The sequence below is a fragment of the Crinia signifera genome, chromosome 5, assembly GCF_055691185.1.
Source record: "Crinia signifera chromosome 5, ASM5569118v1, whole genome shotgun sequence".
In the NCBI taxonomy this organism is placed as follows: domain Eukaryota; kingdom Metazoa; phylum Chordata; class Amphibia; order Anura; family Myobatrachidae; genus Crinia; species Crinia signifera.
The window spans coordinates 323,010,489-323,034,864 of NC_139221.1; the positions used below are offsets into that span (position 1 = coordinate 323,010,489).

A 24,376-nucleotide genomic window follows, 5' to 3' on the forward strand; every position below is an offset into this window, starting at 1 on the left:
GGGTTTTTAATGAGTTTCCAGTGATGGCAGCAATCAATGTCCTCTCTGGGGGAACCTCTTTTGATATAGAGCACAGAAAATCCCATTTGCTCAGCTCTCCGGGAGAGTGTGTGAGCTCCCATAGAGGTCGCGAGTGAATGACACAATTTATACATTGAGCAGCCTACAGAAATCGTTGGCGTCGCTATTGTCTATATCCCACACTCCGTCACTTAGTCTCACGTAAACACAATAATCCTCGCTGTGAAGGAATGCTATTAACCCCTCACCCGCCCTAACCCCACCGCTGGTAGATCGCCAGCCCACATGCTTCCCCAATGCTAGATAATTTCAATCTAAATGCAAATGTCTACCTTTCTGAGAGACCTTGCTCCATGCCAGAACCAAACCAGAATCCTTTGTGGCTCAGTTGTCTCTGCCTGTGCTCAGTGTTATAGGACATGACGGAACATTGCAGCAACAATGCAAAACATAACTGACTATACAAAGCGCAGATCAGCACTAGCGTTAGTCCACCAGCAATTCTAGGATCGGATCCTGGGTCTAGCCTGGGGATATACACAAACACACAACGATAGGACAGTTAGGACCATTATTTTAGCTGCCAGGAGCCGTGCCAAAGCAAGACCGAACCATAGGCAATCTGGTTCTTACAACGGTGACAGGGCAAGACCAACCCAAAGGCAATCTGATTCGTACAATGGTGACAGGGCAAGACCAACCCATAGGCAATCTGATTCGTACAATGGTGACAGGGCAAGACCAACCCATAGGCAATCTGATTCGTACAATGGTGACAGGGCAAGACCAACCCAAAGGCAATCTGATTCTTACAATGGTGACAGGGCAAGACCAACCCAAAGGCAATCTGATTCTTACAATGGTGACAGGGCAAGACCAACCCATAGGCAATCTGATTCTTACAATGGTGACAGGGCAAGACCAACCCATAGGCAATCTGATTCATACAATGGTGACAGGGCAAGACCAACCCATAGGCAATCTGATTCGTACAATGGTGAATGCAAGACCAACCCATAGTACAATCTGATTCGTACAATGGTAACAGGGCAAGGAAGGTAGGAAATGAGAGCAGGCAACACAGAAGAGCCCCGAGTCACCATCCCATAAAACAGGAGATATAAACTTTCCCAATAAATACCTTATTAATAAAACATCTCTTAATTTAACTTAGCAAGAAACGTGGATCTACAACAACAGTTCCCGGGAATAATGTATTCCGTATGCCGGCCTTACAGTTAGTACGTGGTCAGCAAAACGCAGCGGAACAGAAGACGCTGCAGAGGACGCTCCCCTGTTTCATGCTCCAATCTTATCTACAAGGTAGCAGTCTGCAGATATTCACAGGGAATAAAACAACAACGGCAGACTATGATTTTCCGCGTGGCTGGCGTCTGTAACTGGCATTTGCTTTCTGCATTACAGATCGCCACTTCCAAACTCTAAACCAATTAGTTTTACACATAAAAGCGACTCTGCTTTTAAGATAATCTCTGCCACGCACGGCCGTGCAGGGAGAACGACATTATTGGATTTAAATGGGGATTTCCAACATGACTCTTTACTTCCAGGACATCCCGAGTCCCCATGTAGCGGGTGAAGAAGGCTCCTCTAGCACTGTCAGTCTTCCACGGCTGTCCGGCCATTTCTAACCTAGTGAACACGTCTTAGAATACGATGGCACTCCACCTGATAAGATTACTCTCGTTACTAATAAGCGGCATGGTTCTACAAGGGCACTTCTTACACTCCGATACAGCTCAGCTTTCTGGAGGAAGTTCAAACCATTCCTCCACTTCCACACTCCTGTATTCTCATTTATCTTCATTGGAACGCTTTTCATACACCAGTGATTTTAAAGCTTTTAAAGGACTCATACTGTACAAAGACGTTTTTTGTAACTTTTTTTGCAACCCTATGCAAAAACATTAAAAGGGCTCTCAACCTTTAGGCGCCTTCCGCACGTTTTATACCTTAACTCTATGAGTGCCAAAATCTGAGAGAGAGTGAAAATATCCGCTAAAAAATGCCGGCGTCGCTCACATTTGTTATTTAAATTCAAATAAAAAATATTATATTTCCTATATCAGGTAACATTACAGGTCATTATGATGGATACAAATGTTTACTTGGAAATTGAGACCTATTTTGACAAATTCACTTGGCACTCAAGGGGTTAATTATCCTGATTCTAAAGCGACCCGCTTTAGAATCAGGAGGGCCTCCTTGAACCAAAGGTCCAGCGCTGCGGGAAATCCTTAGATTGTGTAATTTTTGATACATTTTTTATAGTTTAAAGTTGAACTATTTTTGGACGGACAAGCAGCAGCAGGGTGGAGTTGTCAATCTTTTACCTTGTACTACTGTGTGACGGAAGCAGCGGTCACTACTGAGAGACAATGCATGTGCTCACAGCTGACCCTGCTGCAGCGGTCACTAATGAGAGACAATGCATGTGCTCACAGCTGATCCTGCTGTGTGACGGCTGCAGCGGTCACTGCTCAGAGACCATGCATGTGCTCGCAGCTAATACTGCTGTGTGACAGCTACACCGGTCACTGCTCAGAGACAATGCATGTGCTCACAGCTGATCCTGCTGTGTGACGGCTGCACCGGTCACTGCTCAGAGACAATGCATGTGCTCACAGCTGATACTGCTGTGTGACGGCTGCACCGGTCACTGCTCAGAGACCATGCATGTGCTCACAGGTGATCCTGCAGTGTGACGGCTGCAGCGGTCACTGCTCAGAGAAAATGCATGTGCTCACAGCTGATACTGCTGTGTGACGGCTGCAGCGGTCACTGCTCAGAGACAATGCATGTGCTCACAGCTGATATTGCTGTGTGACGGCTGCACCGGTCACTGCTCAGAGTCAATGCATGTGCTCACAGCTGATATTGCTGTGTGACGGCTGCAGCGGTCACTGCTCAGAGACAATGCATGTGCTCACAGCTGATACTGCTGTGTGACGGCTGCAGCGGTCACTGCTCAGAGACAATGCATGTGCTCACAGCTGATCCTGCTGTGTGACGGCTGCACCGGTCACTGCTCAGAGACAATGCATGTGCTCACAGCTGATCCTGCTGTGTGACGGCTGCAGCGGTCACTGCTCAGAGACCATGCATGTGCTCGCAGCTGATACTGCTGTGTGACAGCTGCACCGGTCACTGCTCAGAGACAATGCATGTGCTCGCAGCTGATCCTGCTGTGTGACGGCTGCACCGGTCACTGCTCAGAGACCATGCATGTGCTCACAGCTGATCCTGCTGTGTGACGGCTGCACCGGTCACTGCTCAGAGACAATGCATGTGCTCACAGCTGATTCTGCTGTGTGACGGCTGCAGCGGTCACTGCTCAGAGACCATGCATGTGCTCGCAGCTGATACTGCTGTGTGACGGCTGCACCGGTCACTGCTCAGAGACAATGCATGTGCTCACAGCTGATCCTGCTGTGTGACGGCTGCAGCGGTCACTGCTCAGAGACAATGCATGTGCTCACAGCTGATCCTGCTGTGTGACGGCTGCACCGGTCACTTGCCCAGAGACAATGCATGTGCTCACAGCTGATCCTGCTGTGTGACGGCTGCAGCGGTCACTGCTCAGAGACAATGCATGTGCTCACAGCTGATACTGCTGTGTGACGGCTGCAGCGGTCACTGCTCAGAGACCATGCATGTGCTCGCAGCTGATCCTGCAGTGTGACGGCTGCAGCGGTCACTGCTCAGAGACCATGCATGTGCTCGCAGCTGATACTGCTGTGTGACGGCTGCACCGGTCACTGCTCAGAGACCATGCATGTGCTCACAGCTGCAGGAAATCGAGGTACAGTAGAAACGCATTAATGTCGTCACATCATACTGTTATTTTACTGTCACAGGGAATCCAGGCAGAGATCTCCTCACGTCATTGTTCCAAGTTTTACTCTCCAAAACTTTTTCACACCAAAAGTGTTTAATCAAACTGCTAAAGTCTCTTCCAGAAATGTATCTCGGCGAGAATGTGGCATTATTGCACAGAAATGACCCCTCTGCCTGCGCTGGGAATAGCACAGTAACAGTCTGCAATCTTCCTGTAAACGGAAGGATGTTGTTTTTACAGGATGAAACGCTCAGAGCCATCGCCGGGGACTAGAACAGCGCAGACCGACGTTCCCGCGAGGCCTCGCACAGCTCACTAAATTGATTACGATGTGGATAAAGCACTCGATAGAGAAGATGCCCTTTCAACACTTGGCTCTCCTGGTGCCGCGCGCAGAGACTGATGTGTAAAACCCACTTGATGCGGCAGATGGGTGTTTTTAACAGCAGGCATCGGGCGACAAATAGCTCAGACTCGGCAGTTACAGCTCGGTACAAAGCCAGTAAAACGATGCATCTCGCGGGTAATAGGACCTTTGGCGCTGATGACAAAGCCTTGAAAATCCTCTTTTATAGAGGGAACACACGGTGAGATTTCCACTATTTTGCTATCATTTTGGTTATAGAAGCAAAACCGAATAGAAAATCGAATGGGAATCAAATGGTTTTTCAACATTCGATGCAGATTCAATCCCAATGTGCGCTCCCGTGTAGTGTAAATCAGATAGAAAAATAGTCAGACGAGACTGTATAGTGCAAATCTAATGTAGATACTGCAAATCTAATGTATAGTGCAAATCTAATGTATATAGTGCAAATCTAATGTAGATAGTGCAAATCTAATGTAGATAGTGCAAATCTAATGTAGATAGTGCAAATCTAATGTAGATACTGCAAATCTAATATAGATACTGCAAATCTAATGTAGATACTGCAAATCTAATGTACATACTGCAAATCTAATGTAGATACTGCAAATCTAATGTAGATACTGCAAATCTAATGTAGATACTGTAGTACTAATCTAATGTAGATACTGCAAATCTAATGTATATAGTGCAAATCTAATGTAGATAGTGCAAATCTAATGTAGATACTGAAAATCTAATGTAGATACTGAAAATCTAATGTAGATACTGCAAATCTAATGTACATACTGCAAATCTAATGTACATACTGTAGTACTAATCTAATGTAGATACTGAAAATCTAATGTGTTCGTTGCAGCATTCGATTTGATGTCCATCTCCTGCCTGAAGCCAGTGTTGATCTAAAAGCAAATCGAATGCACATCGAATGGAAAATTGAATAGAAAACAGTGGTAATCGAAAAGGAGTAGGAAAAAACCAAGCAGGTGGAATAGTAAATATCGGAAGTGAACCCTGTGTACGCACCTTTAGTGTCAATTTACAAAAAAAAAAAAGATTGCTGACAGCTAGCACTTTAACTGGCACAATACTGGGATGTAACAAAACTGATTTGAACGTAAAATAAGTACCGTATGCACCCCAAAACTGTGTGGGGGTTAACTTCATTCTCAGACAGACAGAAAGATCGCCCAAAAATATTCTGCAGGATATTGCATACATCTCTGCCAGTGGAACTCCCATTACATTATTTTTTTCTTTTTGCATTGAAAATTCTTTTATTACAATAATTAAATAAAAATAAAAACATTGGAAATCCATCTGCACCACTGGGCACCTCCGAGAGGGCACAACTGATCAGACCTGGAAGGGCACTATGATTGCCTCCAAAAGGGCACCACCACTGGTCGCCTCCAAGAGGGCACCACCACTGGCCGCCTCCAAGAGGGCACCACCACTGGCCGCCTCCAAGAGGGCACCACCACTGGCCACCTCCAAGAGGGCACCCCCCACTGGCCGCCTCAAAGAGGGCACCCCCACTGGCCACCTCCAAGAGGGCACCACCACTGGCCGCCTCCAAGAGGGCACCACCACTGGCCGCCTCCAAGAGGGCACCCCCACTGGCCGCCTCGAAGAGGGCACCCCCACTGGCCGCCTCGAAGAGGGCACCCCCACTGGCCGCCTCGAAGAGGGCACCCCCACTGGCCGCCTCGAAGAGGGCACCCCCACTGGCCGCCTCAAAGAGGGCACCACCACTGGCCACCTCCAAGAGGGCACCACCACTGGCCACCTCCAAGAGGGCACCACCACTGGCCACCTCCAAGAGGGCACCACCACTGGCCACCTCCAAGAGGGCACCACTACTGGCCGCCTCCGAGCAAGCGGCACCACTACTTGCCGCCTCCGAGAGGGCGGCACCACTACTGGCCGCCTCCGAGAGGGCGGCACCACTACTGGCCGCCTCCGAGAGGGCGGCACCACCACTGGCCGCCTCCGAGAGGGCACCACTGGCCTCCTCCGAGAGGATACCACTGACTAGCTACAGTACTTAAGTGCATTGGTCCCATGTCTATAAGATACAGACAGCTATGGTATAATAGGCAATATCCCAGAAGACGTTTAGATATTGCACTTCTGCAATTTCTCTTAATGGGAAATGAACGTCAGCTAATGTACAAACCTTAATATTCTGCACTTTCCAGCAAGTATGTGCTGGCTTTTTGATTCTCTGCTGGACAGCTGTGACGGGGATGCTATGTGCTACATGTATGGGGGATGACAGAGGAAAGGATATGATCTTCCAGTGGATGTCCAGCTTGTTGTTGATCTCCAGCCCCTTGGCTTGCTGCCTCTCCTCTTCTATCTCCTTCTGGTTGGCAAACTGCAGACTATCGATAGTCGGCTCAGAGACACTCTCAAAGGTGAATTTGTCCACTTGTATGGCCATGCTGGGGAGACAAGTACAGAACGGTCACAGGTCACCACAATAACATACATGACGATTGCACCTACAACACGACACACGGGGAGTAGTATCAGCGGATCAGACAGGGAATGAGCATTACATCTTATCTTAGATCATTGTACAGATAGCGGAATTACATCTGTAATACAGATTATGAGCAATGTGCACCACCACACTGCCCCATTACCACTCTGTCTGCAGTAGCACACGTTCAGGGGTGGAGTCACAGGATATGATTGGCATTACCAGGCCCTGCCCACCACTGCACAATGACGCAGATTATAACTTAAAGGACTAAACAAAAAGAGGTGAAAGAAATTTGTGCGGTTTTTATTTTATTTTTGAATTGTATGATTTATCACCAAGCATTTGTGATTGTCCTGTTTTAGTCACACGTGGAATTGAATATACTCGTTTTCTGTAGTCCATTATTTATCCATTTATATACCAATGGATAAATTTACTAAACCCTCTAAAAATGAAGAGGTGATGTTGCCCATAGCAACTGGGCAATGTTGCCCATAGCAACTGGGCAATGCTGCCCAAAGCAGCATCTGTCGTATGTTTCTATAGAGATATAATAGACAGTATCTGATTGGTTGCATTGTGAACAATATCGCTCAGAAAGCCCTATTATGTACACTACATATCATTAACAATGCGCGCTCCTGTGCAACGTTAACGACCCCCTCCCACGTCTTGCATGTTCAAACGAGGGAGGTCCTCGTTAATGAAGGTCGCTAGTTTCCCCGCCTAATTTATGTGTCGTCCTTCTGTGGTTGAGTCAATGCATGTCGACCATTGGTTCAACCCATACCCACCTCGGTGCTATGTGTTGCTGTGCAGGCTACATAATAACCCCCATGAACAGCGGCCTGAAATACTCTTAAATTAATTAATAGAAATTAGCGGACCGTTAAATACTAAATTAACTATATTAAAAATAATAAAGGTGTAATTGTGTGACAATTACAGCAGGCGAGGCGCGGATAGCGGGCGGCGGGACTAAAGTAACACTGTACGGCTTTGCGATGTTTAACGAGCAATTAAAAGCTAATTAAACTCATAAACTGCTGTTTGCTTTTGGACTGACTTCAGCGAGAACGGAGAACGTACTGTTGTAGATAACAAAACTGCTAAAACATTTGTTTCATTTACACACAATCCCCGGAGTGTTCCCGCTGTACTGTAAGCTTTCCTTCTCGCCCGACGCAACACAACAGCTTTATTTATGGCAATGAAAGCATTGTATACGGTGAAGGGGTTACAGTCTATAAACTCCCAGAGACATGACATATTGGACTTCATTCAGGTCCGTTCGCGTGCTGCCGATGTTTCCGCTTTGCGCATGTGCTGGGTGCATGCACCCATCTTTGACTCCTTCCTCTCTTTCACCCCCCACATTCGTGCTCTCTCACAGTCTTGCCACTTTCACCTCCACAACATCTCGCGCATCAGACCATTCCTCTCCACTGACGCGACCAAAATTCTCTCTTGTCATCTCCCGCCTTGACTACTGCAACATCCTTCTCTCCGGGCTACCTCTCACCTGCCTCGCCCCTCTCCAATCCATTCTTAACACTGCTGCTAGGCTCATCTTCCTCTCCCGCCGCTCTACCTCCGCCTCCCCCCTCTGTCTATCTCTTCACTGGCTCCCCATTCCTTTCCGAGTTCTCTTTAAACTCATCAGCACCACCTACAAGGCTCTCTCCTCCTCCACCGCTCCTTACCTCTCTTCACTGATCTCTATCCACACTCCTTCCGGTCCTCCGCTCCGCCGCCGACTGACCTCTCACCTAATCACCTCCTCCCACTCCTGTGTCCAAGACTTCTCTCGCGCTGCCCCCCTGCACTGGAAAAACCTACCACCATCCATCAGGCTTTCTGATTCCCTTACCTCCTTCAAGCGCTCCCTCAAAACTCACTTCTTCCGACTAGCCTATCCCTCCTCCTCCTAACCTCTTTCGCTCCTCCTATCCTGCCTACCCTACCCCTCCATCTGTTCCCATCCGTTCCTACTTATCCTATTGTTTTTCGTTTGTCCACCCACCTCCTTTTAGTCTGTTAACTCTTATGAGGAGGGCCCTCCTTCCTCACGTACTCACCCTACCTCTTTACCTCACCAGCGCTCTTGCCCTGTTCTTCCCTTCCTCTACTTCATCTTCAGTCTCCTCGACCATTTCGACACCTACTTCAGAACTGATGCTGATTTTAGTTCTACCAGCTATTCCCCTATTTATGCTGTATTTTATCAACACACCCTGTACTTTACCTTGTAGTTTGTTTTTTTGTTTGCTATGTACGGCGCTGCGGACACTTTGTGGTGCTTTATAAATAAACAAACTACTACTACTATCTTTGCAGGCATAGAAATAATGCATTTCTGGAACGTTCTAAGCTACACTATATTCCAGCCCATAGCAGTAACATCTACTGAGGTATTCAGTTAGCGGCACAGAATTTTCGGGAGTGGAGAACTGGAGTTTTTTTTAATGATATTTTGCCAATACTTTTTTCTGGGGAAATCTATTAGGACGCCCAAAAAATAAAATTATTCTGTAAGAAGTTCCAGTGATACCCATGCATTTTTGCAGCCAAAGGACATTTTGTTGAGGCAATGGAAACAAAAGCCCTGATAAGCTCTTTGGGACAACTGGATACCCCCACGCGTCTATTTAGTAGTGTAATGTTCTAGATCAGGGGCCCTTCAGCTGTTGTTGAACTACAGATCCTAGCATTCCCTGCTACAGCTTTGGCCATGCTGGGATGTGTAGTTCAGCAACAGCTGGAGGGCCAGAGGTTTCCCATCGCTGTACTAGATACAGATACAAGCAGTGGGTATTGCTTACACTTGTACACACACCGTATACGCCAGCAGCAGTTTGTTCTCACCGAAGTGACGGCTCTAAGTATGAGTGATCTCATTTACTGAGCAGGCTCACAGGTCTCCCAGTGCATCCTAAATAAACCATGAGATTTATCATTGCAGCTCATTATTGATCAGTCCCAGGCACCCCGATCAATGCTCTGAATGGTGAATCAATACTGTGCTGCAGAGATGGCCACACGTGTTACTGAGCATGTTACAGTATTATGGCATACTGTACAATGTCCCTGTTACACTATCCCTGCATACTGTACAATGTCCCTGTTATACTATCCCTGCATACTGTACAATGTCCCTGTTACACTATCCCAGCATACTGTACAAAGTCCCTGTTACACTATCCCTGCATACTGTACAACATCCCTGTTACACTATCCCTGCATACTGTACAACGTCCCTGTTACACTATCCCTGCATACTGTACAATGTCCCTGTTACACTATCACTGTATACTGTACAACTTCCCTGTTACACTATCACTGTATACTGTACAACTTCCCTGTTACACTACCACTGCATACTGTACAACGTCCCGGTTACACTACCACTGCATACTGTACAACGTCCCGGTTACACTACCACTGCATACTGTACAACGTCCCGGTTACACTACCACTGCATACTGTACAACGTCCCTGTTACACTATCACTGCATACTGTACAACGTCCCTGTTACACTATCCCTGCATACAGTACGACATGCCTGTTACACTACCCTGCATACAGTACGACGTCCATGTTACACGATCACTGCATACTGTACAACGTCCCTATTACACTATCCCTGCATACTGTACGACGTCCCTGTTACACTATCCCTGCATACTGTACGACGTCCCTGTTACACTATCCCTGCATACAGTACGACGTCCCTGTTACACTATCTCTGCATACTGTACAATGCCCCTGTTACACTATCACTGCATACTGTACAATGTCCCTGTTACACTATCCCTGCATACTGTACAATGTCCCTGTTACACTATCCCTGCATACTGTACAATGTCCCTGTTACACTATCACTGCATACTGTACAATGTCACTGTTACACAATCCCTGCATACTGTACAATGTCCCTGTTACACTATCCCTGCATACTGTACAATGTCCCTGTTACACTATCCCTGCATACTGTACAATGTCCCTGTTACACTATCACTGAATACTGTACAACTTCCCTGTTACACTATCACTGCATACAGGTCGAGTATCCCGTATCCGAATATCCGTTATCCGAATTATTCCGAAATACGGACATTCCAGAAAGTGAAAAAAAAAATTTTTTTTGCTAAAAACTCACTGGGGACATTTGTAACAGCACTACTGAGGACATGATATGTAACTGGCACTATATATGTACAAGAAAATGATTGCTTGGCATTCAAATTCAGTGCTGAGATAGTACACACATTTTGTTTCACGTTTTGAAACCTTGTTTTTTGAACAATTAAAATATATTTGTGTGTATTTTATGTGGTAATAAAATATATTTGTGTGTATATTATGTGTTTATACAGCATAAATGCAAGATACTTCAAAATACATCATTGAAATATTAAAATATTCCGAAATACGGAATAATCCGTTATCCAAAATTCTCCCGGTCCCGAGCATTTTGGATAAGGGATACTCAACCTGTACTGTACAACATCCCTGTTACGCTATCACTGCATACTTTACAAGGTCCCTGTTACGCTATCACTGCATACTGTACAACGCCCCTGTTACACTATCACTGCATACTCTCCAAGGGCCCTGTTACACTATCACTGCATACTGTACAACGTCCCTGTTACACTATTACACTATCACTGCATACTGTAAAACATCCCTGTTACACTATCACTGCATACTGTACAATGTCCCTGTTATACTATCACTGCATACTGTACGACATCCCTGTTACACTATCACTGCATACTGTACGACATCCCTGTTATACTATCACTGCATATTGTACAACGTCCCTGTTATACTAGCACTGCATACTCTACAAGGTCCCTGTTACACTATCCCTGCATACTGTACAACGTCCCTGTTACATTATTACACTATCACTGCATACTGTAAAGCATCCCTGTTACACTATCACTGCATACTGTACAATGTCCCTGTTATACTATCACTGCATACTGTACGACATCCCTGTTACACTATCACTGCATACTGTACGACATCCCTGTTATACTATCACTGCATACTGTACAACGTCCCTGTTATACTAGCACTGCATACTGTACAATGTCCCTGTTACACTATCCCTGCATACTGTACGACATCCCTGTTAAACTATCCCTGCATACTGTACGACATCCCTGTTACACTATCACTGCATACTGTACAACATCCCTGTTATACTATCACTGCATACTGTACGACATCCCTGTTACACTATCACTGCATACTGTACAACGTCCCTGTTACACTATCCCTGCATACTGTATGACATCCCTGTTACACTATCCCTGCATTCTGTACAACGTCCCTGTTATACTATCACTGCATACTGTACAACATCCCTGTTACACTATCACTGCATACTGTACGACATCCCTGTTATACTATAACTGCATACTGTACGACATCCCTGTTACACTATCACTGCATACTGTACAACATCCCTGTTACACTATCACTGCATACTGTGCAACATCCCTGTTACACTATCACTGCATACTGTACAAGATCCCTGTTACACTATCACTGCATACGGTACAACATCCCTGTTACACTATCACTGCATACTGTACAAGATCCCTGTTACACTATCACTGCATACGGTACAACATCCCTGTTACTCTATCACTGCATACTGTACAACATCCCTGTTACACTATCACTGCATACTGTACAACATCCCTGTTACACTATCACTGCACACTATAATGTTCCGGTTCCTGATTGTCAGATGCACGGGACCTAACCACGAGCCACCATTGCCGCACGTAGCCCTTACAGGAATGTTGTACAATAACGGAATTAATGTCTGTTCGCCACACAGAGCATTGTTCTGCTAAGAAGAATTGTTAGAGAAAGAATGAAATAGTCATCCAGATAATAACACACATTTATCTAAGAACATTACTAGAAATCCTGCAATAAAAAGACATTGTTTAGGAGAAGGCAGGAAGTTAGATGATATATATACCTACGGAAGAAAACCAGGTAAGATGAATGGAACAGGACCAAGTAAGATGAATGGAACAGGACCAGGTAAGATGAATGGTACAGGACCAGGTACTGTAAGATGAATGGAACAGGTAAGATGAATGGAACAGGACCAGGTAAGATGAATGGAACAGGACCAGGTAAGATGAATTGAACAGGACCAGGTAAGATGAATGGAACAGGACCAGGTAAGATGAATGGAACAGGACCAGGTAAGATGAATGGAACAGGACCAGGTAAGATGAATGGAGCGGCCAGCTGCTTAGAACGCAGCATTTAATATACTGAAGCAACTTTGAATATAAAATATGTGTACAAAGACAAAAAAAGCCCATACAGCTGAGCACAGTTCCTGAAGGTGCCATTCACAGCTGTACCACTGCAGGTAGAGCAACAAAGGTTACTCCACCTGCACTGCACAATTGTCAACAGCCGCAACTGCATACTCCTGTTTGCGGATTTGTAACAGCTGCATCTTCATCCCAGCGCTGAGAGTAATGCATACTCCTGTAAACTGATGTGTAACAGCTGCATCCCCATCACAGCACTGAGAGTAATGCATACTCCTGTAAAGTGATGTGTAACAGCTGCATCCTCATCACAGCACTGAGAGTAATGCATACTCCTGTAAACTGATGTGTAACAGCTGCATCCCCATCACAGCACTGAGAGTAATGCATACTCCTGTATACTGATATGTAACAGCTGCATCCTCATCACAGCACTGAGAGTAATGCATACTCCTGTAAACTGATGTGTAACAGCTGCATCCCCATCACAGCACTGAGAGTAATGCATACTCATGTGTAACAGCTGCATCCCCATCACAGCACTGAGAGTAATGCATTCTCCTGTATACTGATGTGTAACAGCTGCATCCTCATCCCAGCGCTGAGAGTAATGCATACTCCTGTATACTGATGTGTAACAGCTGCATCCTCATCACAGCACTGAGAGTAATGCATACTCCTGTATAATGATGTGTAACAGCTGCATCCTCATCACAGCACTGAGAGTAATGCATACTCCTGTATACTGATGTGTAACAGCTGCATCCTCATCACAGTGATGAGAGTAATGCATACTCCTGTATACTGATGTGTAACAGCTGCATCTTCATCCCAGCACTGAGAGTAATGCATACTCCTGTATACTGATGTGTAACAGCTGCATCCTCACCATAGTGCTGAGAGTAATGCTTACTCATGTATACTGATGTGTAACAGCTGCATCCTCACCATAGTGCTGAGAGTAATGCATACTCCTGTATACTGATGTGTAACAGCTGCATCCCCATCCAAGCTCTGAAAATAATGCATACACCTGTATACTGATGTGTAACAGCTGCATCTTCATCCCAGCACTGAGAGTAATGCATACTCCTGTATACTGATGTGTAACAGCTGCATCCCCATCACAGCACTGAGAGTAATACATACTCCTGTATACTGATGTGTAACTGCTGCATCCTCATCCCAGCGCTGAGAGTAATGCATACTCCTGTATACTGATGTGTAACAGCTGCATCCTCCTCCCAGCACTGAGAGTAATGCATACTCCTGTATACTGATGTGTAACAGCTGCATCTTCATCCCAGCACTGAGAGTAATACATACTCCTGTATACTGATGTGTAACTGCTGCATCCTCATCCCAGCGCTGAGAGTAATGCATACTCCTGTATACTGATGTGTAACAGCTGCATCCTCCTCCCAGCACTGAGAGTAATGCATACTCCTGTATACTGATGTGTAACAGCTGCATCCCCATCACAGCACTAAGAGTATTGCATACTCCTGTATACTGATGTGTAACAGCTGCATCCCCATCACAGCACTGAGAGTAATGCATACTCATGTATACTGATGTGTAACAGCTGCATCCCCATCACAGCACTGAGAGTAATGCATACTCCTGTATACTGATGTGTAACAGCTGCATCCCCATCACAGCACTGAGAGTAATGCATACTCATGTGTAACAGCTGCATCCCCATCACATCACTGAGAGTAATGCATACTCCTGTATACTGATGTGTAACAGCTGCATCCCAATCACAGCACTGAGAGTAATGCATACTCCAGTACACTGATGTGTAACAGCTGCATCCCCATCACAGCACTGAGAGTAATGCATACTCATGTGTAACAGCTGCATCCCCATCACATCACTGAGAGTAATGCATACTCCTGTATACTGATGTGTAACAGCTGCATCCCAATCACAGCACTGAGAGTAATGCATACTCCAGTACACTGATGTGTAACAGCTGCATCCTCATCATAGCACAGAGTAATGTATACTCCCGTATACTGATGTGTAACAGCTGCATCCCCATCCAAGCACTGAGAGTAATGCATACTCCAGTACACTGATGTGTAACAGCTGCATCCTCATCACAGCGCTGAGAGTAATGCATACTCCTGTACACTGATGTGTAACAGCTGCATCCTCACCATAGTGCTGAGAGTAGTGCATACACCTGTATACGGATTTTTAACAGCTGCATCCCCATCCAAGCTCTGAGAGTAATGTATACTCCTATATACTGATGTGTAACAGCAACATTCTCATCCCAGCGCTGAGAGTAATACATACTCCTGTATACTGATGTGTAACAGATGCATCCTCACCATAGTGCTGAGAGTAATGCATACTCCTGTAAACTGATGTATAACAGCTGCATCCCCATCACAGCACTGAGAGTAATGCATACTCATGTGTAACAGCTGCATCCCCATCACAGCACTGAGAGTAATGCATTCTCCTGTATACTGATGTGTAACAACTGCATCCTCATCCCAGCGCTGAGAGTAATGCATACTCCTGTATACTGATGTGTAACAGCTGCATCCTCATAACAGCACTGAGAGTAATGCATACTCCTGTATAATGATGTGTAACAGCTGCATCCTCATCACAGCACTGAGAGTAATGCATACTCCTGTATACTGATGTGTAACAGCTGCATCCTCATCACAGTGATGAGAGTAATGCATACTCCTGTATACTGATGTGTAACAGCTGCATCTTCATCCCAGCACTGAGAGTAATGCATACTCCTGTATACTGATGTGTAACAACTGCATCCTCACCATAGTGCTGAGAGTAATGCTTACTCCTGTAAACTGATGTGTAACAGCTGCATCTTCATCCCAGCACTGAGAGTAATGCATACTCCTGTATACTGATGTGTAACAGCTGCATCCCTATCACAGCACTGAGAGTAATGCATACTCCTGTATACTGATGTGTAACAGCTGCATCTTCATCCCAGCACTGAGAGTAATGCATACTCCTGTATACTGATGTGTAACAGCTGCATCTTCATCCCAGCACTGAGAGTAATACATACTCCTGTATACTGATGTGTAACTGCTGCATCCTCATCCCAGCGCTGAGAGTAATGCATACTCCTGTATACTGATGTGTAACAGCTGCATCCTCCTCCCAGCACTGAGAGTAATGCATACTCCTGTATACTGATGTGTAACAGCTGCATCCCCATCACAGCACTAAGAGTATTGCATACTCCTGTATACTGATGTGTAACAGCTGCATCCTCATCCCAGCGCTGAGAGTAATGCATACTCCTGTATACTGATGTGTAACAGCTGCATCTCCATCACAGCACTGAGAGTAATGAATACTCCTGTATACTGATGTGTAACAGCTGCATCCCCATCACAGCACTGAGAGTAATGCATACTCATGTATACTGATGTGTAACAGCTGCATCCCCATCACAGCACTGAGAGTAATGCATACTCCTGTATACTGATGTGTAACAGCTGCATCCCCATCACAGCACTGAGAGTAATGCATACTCCTGTATACTTATGTGTAACAGCTGCATCCTCATCACAGCACTGAGAGTAATGCATACTCCAGTACACTGATATGTAACAGCTGCATCCTCATCACAGCACTGAGAGTAATGCATACTCCTGTATACTGATGTGTAACAGCTGCATCCCCATCACAGCACTGAGAGTAATGCATACTCCTGTATACTTATGTGTAACAGCTGCATCCTCATCACAGCACTGAGAGTAATGCATACTCCAGTACACTGATATATAACAGCTGCATCCTCATCACAGCGCTGAGAGTAATGCATACTCCTGTACACTGATGTGTAACAGCTGCATCCTCACCATAGTGCTGAGAGTAGTGCATACGCCTGTATACGGATTTTTAACAGCTGCATCCCCATCCAAGCTCTGAGAGTAATGTATACTCCTATATACTGATGTGTAACAGCAACATTCTCATCCCAGCGCTGAGAGTAATACATACTCCTGTATACTGATGTGTAACAGATGCATCCTCATCACAGCACTGAAAGTAATGTATACTCCTGTATACTGATGTGTAACAGCTGCATCTTCATCACAGTGCTGAGAGTATACATTACAGCACTGAGAGTAATGTATACTCCTGTATACTGATGTGTAACATCTGCATCCCCATCACAGCACTGAGCAATGCATACTCCTGTATACTGATGTGTAACAGCTGCATCCCCATCACAGCACTGAGAGTAATGTATACTCCTGTATACTGATGTGTAACAGCTGCATCCTCATCACAGCACTGAGAGTCATGCATACACCTGTATACTGATGTGTAACAGCTTCATCCTCATCATAGTGCTGAGAGTAATGAATACTCCTGTAGACTGATGTGTAACATCTTCATCCCCATCACAGTGATGATAGTAATGCATACACCTGTATACAGATGTGTAACAGCTGCATCCTCATCACAGTGATGAGAGTAATGCATACACCTGTATACTGAGGTGTAACCGCTGCATCCTAATCACAGTGATGAGAGTAATGCATACTCCTGTATACTGATGTGTAACAGCTGCATCCTCATCACAGCACTGAGAGTAATGCATACTCCTGTATACTTATGTGTAACAGCTGCATCCTCATCACAGCACTGAGAGTAATGCATACTCCTGTATACTGATATGTAGCAGCTTCATCCTCATCACAGTGATGAGAGTAATGCATACTCCTGTATACTGATGTGTAACAGCTGCATCCCAATCACAGCACTGAGAGTAATGCATACACCTGTATACTGATGTGTAACAGCTGCATCCTCATCACAGCACTGAGAGTAATGCATACACCTGTATACTGATGTGTAACAGCTGCATCCTCATCACAGCACTGAGAGTAATGCATACTCCTGTATACTGATGTGTAACAGCTGCATCCCAATCACAGCACTGAGAGTAATGCATACACCTGTATACTGATGTGTAACAGCTGCATCCTCATCCCAGCACTGAGAGTAATGCATACACCTGTATACTGATATGTAACAGCTGCATCCTCATCCCAGCACTGAGAGTAATGCATACTCCTGTATACTAATGTGTAACAGCTGCATCCTCATCACAGCAATGAGAGTAATGCATACTCCTGTATACTGATGTGTAACAGCTGCATCCTCATCACAGCACTGAGAGTAATGCATACTCCTGTATACTGATGTATAACAGCTGCATCCCAATCACAGCACTGAGAGTAATGCATACACCTGTATACTGATGTGTAACAGCTGCATCCTCATCACAGCACTGAGAGTAATGCATACACCTGTATACTGATATGTAACAGCTGCATCCTCATCCCAGCACTGAGAGTAATGCATACACCTGTATACTGATGTGTAACAGCTGCATCGTCATCCCAGCACTGAGAGTAATGCATAATCCTGTATACTGATGTGTAACAGCTGCATCCCAATCACAGCACTGAGAGTAATGCATACACCTGTATACTGATATGTAACAGCTGCATCCTCATCCCAGCACTGAGAGTAATGCATACACCTGTATACTGATATGTAACAGCTGCATCCTCATCCCAGCACTGAGAGTAATGCATACACCTGTATACTGATATGTAACAGCTGCATCCTCATCCCAGCACTGAGAGTAATGCATACACCTGTATACTGATGTGTAACAGCTGCATCGTCATCCCAGCACTGAGAGTAATGCATACACCTGTATACTGATGTGTAACAGCTGCATCGTCATCCCAGCACTGAGAGTAATGCATACACCTGTATACTGATGTGTAACAGCTGCATCCTCATCCCAGCACTGAGAGTAATGCATACACCTGTATACTGATATGTAACAGCTGCATCCTCATCCCAGCACTGAGAGTAATGCATACACCTGTATACTGATATGTAACAGCTGCATCCTCATCCCAGCACTGAGAGTAATGCATACTCCTGTATACTGATGTGTAACAGCTGCATCCTCATCCCAGCACTGAGAGTAATGCATACTCCTGTATACTGATGTGTAACAGCTGCATCCTCATCCCAGCACTGAGAGTAATGCATACACCTGTATACTGATGTGTAACAGCTGCATCCTCATCACAGCACTGAGAGTAATGCATTCTCCTGTATACTGATGTGTAACAGCTGCATCTAGGGTTGCCAATCCCGGAGCATTTTTTCAATCCCGGAATTCGGGATTGAAAAATGCCCAATCCCGGGATTCCCGGGATCCCGGGATTGGCTTCCCTGATTAAAAAACCTGCCCCGGCCGCCCCGCATATTTACTTACATGTGCGGTGCGGTGCGGCCGGGAGGGTGGTCGGTGAAGCTGGGAGGGTGGGCGGCTGATTGATGCCGGGAGGCGGGCGGGTGAGCAGCAGGAGCCGGGCAGGCAGGATACAGGAGGCAGGCGGGCCGGCGTGTCATGTTGGACGGCTGTGTGTGCGTCTGCTGTTACTTGGCCTGCGCAGGGTGACCTCTGGCCTCGTCACGCTGCGCAGAGCCATACTGCCAGGTAAGGGAGAAGCCAGGCAGCGTCTGAGCACACGCTCAGACGCTGCCCGGCATTAGACTGCGCATGCGCAGTCTAATCCCGAAAATCCCGGGATTGGAAACTCCAATCCCGGGATTGAAATCCCGGCGTTTTAGGGGCCAAATCCCGGGATGCCGCCGATCCCAATCCCGGGATTGGCCACCCTAGCTGCATCGTAATAACTTGTGACTGTATGATGTCCCGGCGTTCACTATAGACCCTCAACAGAAGAGCAGCGATATAGATGGTTATATACAGGATCACTGTAATACTATATACATAATATACCTATGATCACACTTCTGCAATGTAATGAGGTACAGAGGTGAAGTGTTTGGGATTCCTTTCCTATTGATTTACATGTGCATTAGCGCGGCCAGAACCAGTTCATTACTCTAATATACTGCTCCAGCCTGAGTGCAGAGATGGGATATCACATTACGCGCCCCCGCGGCGTTGCTGACCACAGGACCCCGACGTCGCTTCCCACTTACACAGCACATGACACCGTCATTACAAAGGGACCGGAACAGGGACACTATAATTACTGTGGTGCATAATTCATACAGTGAGGATTGTTACAGCTTCCAGGATAGAAATCTGCAGACATAGGGACAGATTTATTAAGCTTGGAGAAGCAATTATGTGGCTGGTACTTTATCACCGGCCAATCGGCTCCAAACTGTGAAGTTACAGGCTCGGTTTGAAAAATGACAGGTAGGAGCTGATTGGCTGGTGATAAAGTACCAGGCACTTTATCACTTCACCGAGCTTAATAAATCTACCCCATAGTCTCATATTCACTCTGAACTGAGGAGCTGATAAGGTTATTGAGGAAACCCTGAGAGATGCTGGGCCCTTGAGGGTGTCCAGCAGTAAATAAGGGTTGCGCCGAGACGGGGCGCTGGTGGGCTGGATAAGCGCGACCCCATCTGTTCTGAGCAAGAAAATGCACTAGCCAATCAGCTCCTAACTGCCATGTTACAGGTTGTGTTTGAAATATAAAAGCCGACTGTCTGGTACTTTCTCCCCCCTCCAAAACGTTATTTAAACGGTAATGTACCCTTTTGAAAATGCCATGTGAAAGGGGTTTAACTGGCTTTCGACCCGTTTTTTTTTTTAAAATGTTTACAAAAACAGGTTGAAAGCAGGTTTGCAATGTGAAAGTTCCCCAATAGAAGGCAACACTGCGCTGTATAAAGGTTCTGACAGATGCCCAAATACCTGATATTATCATGCACAAATCTAAGGTTAGATGGACTGGCATCGCAGGAAGACAAGTAGGACGCAATTCCAATACGCAAACCTTCTGATTTATCATAATTGATTTTATACCCTGCAAATAGGCCAAACTGATTTATTACTCTCAGAGTCACTGGAATAGACACTTCTCAGTTAGAGATAAGGAGTAACCTGGGAAATGCGGTGTAATTACACAGGGCTACAGCCAGGGGGCAAACAGCAAGGGGGCCACCCTGTCTGGTCCCGCTATGTATAGCAGAGGAGGGAGACAAATGACCATAAGCTACAATGTTACAGTGTTATTTTGCTATGACACAGTAAGTGTACTCATGGCCGTGATGAGTACTACAGTGATGCCTTTTCCATATAGTGGCGCACCCTTACAGGTATTTATTATTGCGTTATTCGCTTACGGTTACGAGAATTTTGTATTTTATCTTACCTTAGTGAGTAACCTATGATAATGGTGAAATTCTTATTTAAATGATAACTTTATATTAAGAAATGTTGTCATCATTCTAATGTAACATATCTCCATTTTTCTCTTGTGTCGATCGATCTGTCTCCCGTACACGCACCTATGGTAAAACCAAGATACTGAATGCGCCAGATCCTCCCAAGCACAATTTAAGACTCTCCTCCAGTCTCCAATCCTTCAAGCGTTCCCTGAAAATTCACCTCTATCCTATCAGATTCTAGAACCAGCCACATAACTGTCATAAATCTCTCCCATCCAATCACATCCCACTGTACAGTCCACATATATCCTCTCCCACTTTCTTTTTCACACTTTTCATCCACCTGACTCCAGACCAAGATTGCTGGGTCACCGTATCATACAGCCCACCGGGAACCTCTGCATTCTGGTGGACTTTGTGCAATAGGTTATCCTTATGTATCAATGCCTATTTTCCCTATCCATAGTAAGCTTGCGAGCAGGGCCCTCCTACCTTTAACTGTCTGTTTATTGTATCTCGGTTTCCAATTGTAAAGCACAATGGAATTTGCTGCGCTATATAAGAAACTGTTAATAAATAAATACTTATCTGTATATTAATAGCACAAGGATGACTCATGAGTGATATATTTCTACGATGCCATTGTCTGAGCTGGGCACATCATATACCAACGTAAAAGTCTTTGCCGATAGATTTGCAGAAAAAAAATGCAAATCGGTGTTTTGGAATTGTTTTTTTTTATTTTGGAGACATTTGGAAAAACATCCACCTGTCATTTACAATGCATCACCATCGTGCTCTGGAAACTGTGAACGTTGGTGAATTCTCTCTGTGCACCTGGTGGGTGACCTTAAACACGTGACCTGCTGGGTGGTGTGGAAACTGTGACAGTTATTTGCAGGAACCAGTAAACAGTGGTTTTTACTAATTTGACACCTAAGGGGATGCCAAGGGGTAAACCGGTCACATACATTATACTATGAATGTAGGGTGTGCAGTGTGGGCCCTTAATGGACCCAGGGGTGCAGTGCAAAAATACTCAGACTCTTAACATGCTATATATCGCAGTGGTTTAGAGAACAGGATGCAGAGTGGGTATAATATAAGGTTCCCAAAAAGTCAACCCTAACGTGAAAGTGTGTGGCAGGGATTATAGATTGTAAACTGCTATGGGGAATGGGGAACTATACTCTGTAAAGTGCTGTGGATGTGTGTATATATACTGGTAGTAAAAAAATAAATCTCTAGTCCCATAACATTTCCATTTTGCCTGTCTGCCCAGGTTAATTTTCATGCCAACTAGAGAATAAGCCCCTTATTGCTGCCGCTTGGTTCATCTATATAAAGAGCCTAAGGTATATATTCAATTGATGCCGGATCCATTGCGAAATTCTTTTGCCGGAATGGATCTGGCGTCCATTATTCAATAAAGCAGCCAAATCCGACTTTGGATTTGGCCGCTGATTGATGCTCACCAGGCCGGCGCGGGGAACCGGTAAGCACGGCTGCGGGAGGCAGCGGGAGCCGGGACAGGTGAGCTGCTCTCACTCGGCCCGGCGGCAGTGGGTGTCGGCGGTCAGTACGGGAGTTTGGCGGGTGGGTATGGAAGTCAGCAGGACGGTCCGGGTGGCGGTGGACAGGAAGACGGCGCCGTGTAAGCTGCTGCTGCTGCTCACCCAGCGCCGTCCTACCATCCTCAATCCAGCATCTTTTTATGTCGGAGTAAGAGTGACGGAAACAGATCCAAAACCTTTCGGTTTAGGCCGTGTTTCCTTCAAAGGGTGTGGTACAGGGGTCTGACAGTCAGGATCCCGACAGTCATTATCCCGACGTCGGCAACTAAGCCCCTTGCGGGCTCGCCACCTATTCTATTCTCCCTCTATGGGGGTCGTGGACACCCACGAGGGAGAATAGCAGGTGGCCGCCGGGAACCTGGCTGACGGTGTTTTGACAGTCGGGATCCCGACGTTGGGTAAATGTCTGTCGGGACCCCGTCTGGCACCCCCGTCAAAAGCAGGTGGATTACCGGCTATTCCGTCAATCCACCTAGTTTTCGGCATGTCGAAACATTTCGGCCTGCCAAAAAAAACAAACAGATAGCATTGAAAAGATCGGAACCCCTTCCTGGAATCTATTCATGTTGAAAACTGCCGTCTTTTCGGCATGCATTGAATATACCCCAAAGGCTTATGAAATGACCCATGAAGAGGTCTGCTTCTACCGTTTGGAGACCACAAGTATAGAATCGTCTCACTGGTGAAATGCACCAATGGTACAACAAGGTGACTGAGAATAATATAAAGTATGTATTCGATCCCAGTGGCCTAAACATGGCTCTTATCCGTGTTACCTAACCGCAGGAACAGAAAGCAGGGGGTGGGCTGGAAACAAGCTCGGGAGTAGCGAGGAGGCGGCAATCCCACATCAAAGATCTCTTTGTTGTTATTGTAGGAGTTCAGAGGAAATGAGCAGAGTATAGGAATAAAGGACAAGGTGGGGAATGAATATGCAAATCACATATACAGTATCTGAATCGGGTCAACTTCAGGACTTGATGTCAATGGATTGTATCTCTGCAACTGCACACGTAAAATCGGGAAGAAAGAACAGAGTTTTAGGTTAGGAACGCAAACAGCGGTACTCAGCTGTAACTGCGCTGGAAGTACCATCTACACAGAGAAGAGGCATTAACGCAAGCGCACCGGTCACCTGCAGGTAGGGGAGGCAGCTGGTGTGTGAGCAAAACCAATACTCAATAGGAACATTGAGGAGGCATGAGGCATGAGGCTTTCCTTAGCGATCTCAGCACACGCATTCTCCAGAACGCAATCACGGTTTGCATAAAGGGAACGCTGGATGCCCCATTCCCACATAATCATGAGGAGGAGGATGATGAATGTGTTGTCTGTAAAGACAGTTACGGTATAAAGGATGACCGTTAAACGTCTGACCCCAAAATGGAAATGGTCGTCGCATCAAAAGGTTAACATGAGTTTTCTGGTGTCAATTTGAGGATTTCATAACACGGACACCAAGTCAGTGTAACCCCTTCACTTGC

At 45.7% G+C, this 24,376-nt stretch overlaps 1 protein-coding gene across 2 annotated transcripts in view; it reads right to left on the bottom strand.

Annotated features, from left to right (window-relative positions):
* The window catches only part of TRAPPC9 (trafficking protein particle complex subunit 9), a 434,372-nt gene that overhangs the window by 224,212 nt on the left and 185,784 nt on the right, over nt 1-24,376 (bottom strand). For both annotated transcript variants that reach the window (XM_083144897.1, XM_083144898.1), the window contains exon 20: nt 6,541-6,694. In XM_083144897.1, the coding sequence (XP_083001023.1) occupies nt 6,541-6,694 (154 nt within the window). The remainder of the gene's footprint in view (nt 1-6,540; nt 6,695-24,376) is intronic.